The sequence below is a fragment of the Lupinus angustifolius genome, chromosome LG05, assembly GCF_001865875.1.
Source record: "Lupinus angustifolius cultivar Tanjil chromosome LG05, LupAngTanjil_v1.0, whole genome shotgun sequence".
NCBI lineage: Eukaryota > Viridiplantae > Streptophyta > Magnoliopsida > Fabales > Fabaceae > Lupinus > Lupinus angustifolius.
In genome coordinates, this window is record NC_032013.1 from 18,800,775 (window position 1) to 18,807,201 (window position 6,427).

General features: G+C 35.6%; 1 protein-coding gene across 1 annotated transcript in view; it reads left to right on the forward strand.

Moving 5' to 3' along the window:
• LOC109347044 overlaps window positions 1-6,219 on the forward strand; it is a 19,510-nt gene extending 13,291 nt beyond the window's left edge. Inside the window, exons 2-3 of the mRNA XM_019586774.1 lie at window positions 5,283-5,583; window positions 6,022-6,219. Coding sequence (XP_019442319.1) covers window positions 5,283-5,583; window positions 6,022-6,219 — 499 coding nt within the window. The remainder of the gene's footprint in view (window positions 1-5,282; window positions 5,584-6,021) is intronic.

Below are 6,427 nucleotides of genomic sequence, written 5' to 3' on the forward strand. Positions count from 1 at the left end.
TATATATATATATATATATATAATGTACATATTAATAAAACAAAGTAATATGTTTTTTATTTTATTTTACATGTGTAGTATTTTTATAAATGGTTGATCTGATTAGTTGTTAGTTTTAGGTAGAGTAGAATTTGATTTGTTGTCTTGAGTGTTATTGGCATGTACATCAGAAAAGATTCTAAAGTTGAAGAGAGCTAATTTGATTGTTGAGCAAGGAGCTTACATAAACTCTGGTCAGGGAGAAGACCAATGTGGTCTTAGAATATTTCATTGAAGTCTTTCTCTCTAAAGCCCTCTAAAGTCGAAGAGTCTTGTAGATTAGGAATTCCTATGGAAACTTGTTTTCTACATAAGAGTCATTAATCTTTTTCATGACGATGTATTGAGTATTATATGTTTGATTTGTTGGAAATATATGTCTACGAATTCGTTTTTGTTTACAATGATATGAGGTACTTACTTATTGTATACATCATCATGAAAGATTGTTAAATAATTATATTTGTATGCATGTGAATACTTATGATAAATTGATATTTTTTACATGCTAAATGATTTTGACAATGTTGTAATTTGGAAATATCCCAATTGCAATCATTATGTTGTCGCCATGCAGTTGCTTTAAAGAGGATGTGAATTGAATGTCATGGTTCTTCTTTCTTACAAGGTTGTATTGATATGAAAATACATAAGTTCGAATTTGGGGCTTTGCACGTTGATATTGGATCACTAAGTTAGTGCCTTGATCTCGTCTTGAGGACATGGAGTCATAAAAATACATTGGGACTAAGACAACTAACTTAGGTGATATTTTTTGAAATATTAGATTTGTTGAGAGCCTATGGCTAACCACACATGTGAAAGTGTAGTGATACTTGAGGCTTTACCCATTTATTTTGGATATCACTAAGTTGTGTCTTGAGCTCGCCCTGAGGACATGGAATAGTAAAAATGCATTGAGACTACATAGGTGATACTTTTCTAAATAAAATTGATAAAATCGTGACTAAAATACTTAATGTGCTAAAAATTGGAAAGATGTGATGATAATTGGAGAAAATGGAAAGATATGATGATAAAAAAATTATTGTGGATTTGGATAGAGGCGACACTTATGATAATTCACCAGGAAGCCATTAGGGATTGTTTAGGTAGGATAGTCCAATGATGGTCTAGATTCATTACTCATATGACCAAGATAATCCTACATGTAAACTAAGCAGTCTTTGACACCCCTTGCCTACTTTGTGATCAGTAGAGAGGATTCTTGAAATGGACTGAGCTTACCACATTAGCACCTCAGATAGAGGTACTAGATAACAAAGATGTAACACCGTGAATTTTCTGTGTATATTTTATTAATTATTTATTTACTAATGATTAATTTTAGAAATTAATAAGTATTGATTTAGGCTAAACAATAGTTGATTGTTAGTCTTTTTTTGTGATTTTCTATTTTTTGGTAAATTTTCGTAATTTTCAGTGACGAAAGGTTTTTGAGCTACTGTCGGGTCTAAATTCGCTCGAATTTGGCCCGGTAACGTGTTTTTGAGTTCCGTAACTCGAAATTGAATTCTGATTGTGCCATTGGCTTCGAAATATTATTTGGAGTCAAGATAGACATCAAGTTCAACTAGAACACATTTCTAAATATTTTCACTCCGAATTTTGTGTTTCGAAGTTCTAACCGTAAACCAAAATCAGGAGACTTTTAATATCCGGCCAAATATTAGCTGACAATACTCGGGCATGGTTAAATCAAGAATGTCTCGCTGAAAAGATCACATCACTTTCATGTAAGAGGCTTGCATGTTAAACAAGCAAAAGTACATATCCTCTTACACATAATCCCTTAAATCACTCACATTATCTCTTACACAAACTACTTTTTGAAAAACCATTGACTTTTTCCCTCCCCAAATCAGATTTCTTCTCTTTAAGGAGTCAAAATCTATCTAAGAGAATAGCTTTGGCATTTTTACATTTTCTCTTCACTTTGCATTTTCTAAAGATCTCTCAAGGCAGTTCTTCATAGTTCTTCATTTTGATTTCTTCATCTCTTAATATCTAGCCATTAGATGTTTATAAAATTTTAGTATGAAGTTTATATGTATGTTATGAACATTTCCCGCCGTTGTAATATTCTAATAATCTTCCTAACTCTTTTTATGTTCAAAAATCTAAATAGGTACTTTCTTGAACTTAGAAAGTTGTTTTGAAACCATAATCTCTTTGTGTTCATGGGGCAGTTTTTTTTATATTTAAAAAGTTTGGATTTTTTTTTATTTAGTTAAAGGTGATGACTTTGAAATCAAAGGAGCCTTTAAAAAATTTTGAACCATGTAAAGTTTGAAATTTTTCACTTGTTTTTGGCTTGAGAAACCATAGCCTTGAACAAGTGTAAAATAATTGTTTTTTTGGATTTAATACTAGAAATAAATATTGGTATTGAAACATGGTTAAAGGTGATGGTGTGTATATCAAAGGAACCTTTAAGGAATATTCTAACCATGTAAAGTTTGGATTTTTCCACTTGTTTTTTGCTGGAAAAATCATGGCCTTGGACAAGTTTAGAATAGTATATTTTTAATGTTGACGTTTGAATGTATTTTAAAGGTGATGATTTTTTCATCAAATGAACCTTTAAGGTGTTTATTGATAAGTTGAAAAATCAAAACTTTTCTTGGCATTAGGTCTAAATCATGGCCTATAGTGTTTAGGAAAAGTTTAGTTCTAACTTGGAAATCCAAAATATTTATGGATGAGTTTTGTGAAAAAACGTTGTTTTAAAATATTATGAGTTAAAAGTTTGATTTGTAAATGTTATTCTTTGACTTCCAAGTTCAAGTAATGATTTGGGATAAAAGATGACTTATAAAAGTCTTGACTTTATAAACTTAAAGTGTTATGAAGTCTTGGATGGTTGATTAGTTATGGTATGAACATTGTTAACGTAAGCTTACTTTAAAGTGGTAAGTGTAACTTAATAAATGTTGATTTTAAATGTTGTTTTAAGTATGAGATCAACACTATCAAGAATGTGTTGAAATAATCATGGAAAACTATTATACAAAATATGAAATTTACTTAAGATGACTTGCTTTAAAATGGTAAGATCAACTTGGGAGATATTGATTTTAAAATTGTGGACTTTAATTAAGAAACTTGCCTTAAAATGGAGAAGTATGGCTTAAAAAGTCTCCATGAAAATATAAATCTATGCGGTGATAAAAATGTAAACTTTATTAAAATCTTACCTTGAAAACGTTTGAAATCAGGAACAAGACTTTCGAGGATAAAGGATAGTTCAAAAATATGAATGTTGAACCGGATGGATGAAAGTGATTGAGTTCATAAATGAGTTAAATATGAAGATTTCGAAGTCGGACGACCAACCCACTCTCACGTAAAGGAAGTCAAGCACGCGACAATCTAATGTGAGATAGAATACATCGTAACATAGTGGTGTCCGAATATGACACCCGGATCTCCTAAACTATCTCAAAAGTTTGGAATTATATTTGTGTATTAAGAAAACCCGTACTTAATCAAATATTTGTGTGGCTGGATTTTGTATGGATAATTTCTTAAGTTGTATGCTTAGGATAGCTTAAAATATTAAGTAATATGGTAGTTAACCACGAAGGAATACCACTCGAAGAATTATAACACGTAGGGATCGAAAATAGCGGAGGCATTTGACTAGGTGGCCCAAAAGGGCGAGGTAGTGATTCTGGCCTCTAGATCACCCTCGCCTAGGCAAGCTACCCTCGCTTGAGCGAGTGGTTCTCGCCTATGCGAGGGCCAGGTAATAAGCTTGGCCTGTTTTGGGCAGTTTTGGTGCCTGTGCGACCGTACCTCACCCGGGCGAGGACAAGATAGGTATATCGACCCGTTTTTGGTGGATTGGTCGCTTGAGTGATAGTCCCTCACTTGGGCGAGAGTCAGGCAGAGAATTGAGTCTATTTTGGTGAGTTTGACGCTTGAGCGACAATCTCTCGCTTGAGCGAGAGACAGACAATATTTTTTACTGTTTCTAATTGTTTAATTGCTTCGACAATAGCTCTAGCTTGGGTGTGAAGTGTATTTACACATCGAGAAGACCGTGACTCAGATGATTGAGTCTGATGCCCAAATCTACAAACTTATACAAGTTCCTTCGTTATTGCGCCCATTTAGGGCAAGGTTTCCGACTATGATGTCATGATTAGGGCAATGCCCAAAAAGGATTACATGATACCATGCAGCGAGGTTGTTTGACCGTAAGAGGCTTGGCCATGTAGTCGTCTAGGAGATTCTGTGATGGTTCGTAGTGGTAAGGATGTTATTCCTCTATTACGTGACGACGGGAGATTGGGTCCCATAAGAAGCATTCATTTGGGAGATGTCTTAGGATGGGCCAATCGTGTAAAAGAATGATTAAAAGATTTAATTGGCTAACCTCGGTTAGTGTGCATACTCATTATGGATAATGGAGAGGAAATTTATGAGAGATGAACGAGCCCCGCGATGTTGAGAGGGATGGCGATGGCAGTGTTTCGTCAGCAAAGTCTTGAGGGAGAGCCTAGGTGAGACGAGTCCCTTATATTTATAGATGAGGTATTATGTTGGATCAGACAGTTCTCACAGCACAAACTAGATAATCTACGACAAGCCATATTTGCAATTAGGATCGATGAGAAGGATGCCCAGAATTTGTTTGATACGACATCGTCCTAAAATGGATAGTTCTTTTGGAACAGATCGATCATATATCCTTACGAGGAATAATTTGGTGCATTCAAATCGGCTTGTTATGGGACTTGTACTCTCGGTTATTTCTGAATAGTTTATTGGGAGGGTATTGGTGTAAGGATGGATGAAATAAACATAACATTCATACATTGAGCTCGTGGATATTGATCCTCATGGTTTAAGTTATAACATTATTCATCATTTTCATTTATGTTTGTGAAATATATTGTATATATTATGTGTGTATGTTTGGATGTGATATTATGTGTAATTACATGCCGTCAATGAATAATATTCATTAGATGTCTTACTCCCTTTTTCTTGTCTATTACTTGCTTTCCGGACATGTTCTCGTCAGATGGACAATACGACTAGGATTCGGAGCTACCGATTCACCATGTCCCTGGAAGGGCATGGAGAGTTGAAGTAGATAGATATACCTACATAGGTCCGTGCGGTCTGGAGCGGGAGATGGCATGCACCGGCTCCACTACGCGCCTACCGTCACAACATGTAGTCTTATAAGCTTCTTTCACCTTATCGGGCAGGAGGCCCACGCGTACGAAGTCAGACTCTCAGGCTTCGACTTCTTGGAGATCAACCGAGGCAGGACCGTTGACGAGACGAAGGACATGGAATGAAGTGATGAACTCCCTACCAACCAGGAGGGTTTCTCGGAGGACCATGCCCGATCTAGGGGCGAATACCGTAGGGGAACAAAAGCCTAATGACGACGAGTGTGTGGAGCTAGTGAACATAGAGGATTCTATAGAGGTGATAGGCCTCTCCTTGGATTCTGAGATACAAGAAGATCTGAGCGAGTGCTCTAGCATCCCTGCTAGTGCTGGAGTTGGCCTTTAGGCACCATTGGCTATTTCTTTGGCTTTAGTGTAAAGGGTACTTGTGTAGGGTATTTTTGAGTAGTTTTATTTGGGCGACGATCAGAATTTTGTCTTGTATTTTGTACTAACGTTTCCCGTTCTGTCAATGAAGAATTATTCAAAGATATGTTGAGTTATTTTTTGTTACCATTAGGTAACAATTTTTTATTTTTCCGCAACGTATATTACGTAAAGTGATGTTCCAAAAATGAGACGAATATAAGGAAACAAATTTTATATTACATTATTAAAAAAAAATTACCTATTTTTGAGCAATATTTTTGGAGTAATTTTCGGGGCCTTACAACATGGTATCATAGTAGTTATTTTCTATCCGACCTTGGGCATGGCCTCACATGCTTTCTTGTTTGACTTTTGTGTTTAAGTGTTTGCTTGTATTTTTCAGTTGGAAATACAATCTATGAATAATTTCGATGGAAGAAGTATCTCACACACGTCTAATATTCAAATATTTAAGATGGTTGGACATGGAACTGCTAACTTGGACTTCACGGCTGCAATGACTATAACGATTCAGAATGTGAATGGTAACTTGCATCAATTGAATCATCAACAAAAACCACCAACTCAAGGATTGGCTTAGTATAGGGGCTTGGATGAATTCTGTAGTCATCAACCCCCAAAGTTTGAAGGAGGTTTTGCACCAGATGCTGCAGATGACTAGATCTAGGAATTGGAGAGGATCTTTTGGGCACTTATGTGCACTGAGGAGCAGAAGGTCACCTATGCAACCTATATACTTACTAAGGAGACTGAAAACTGGTGGGAGTTTAGTAGCCGCCAGATGGTGC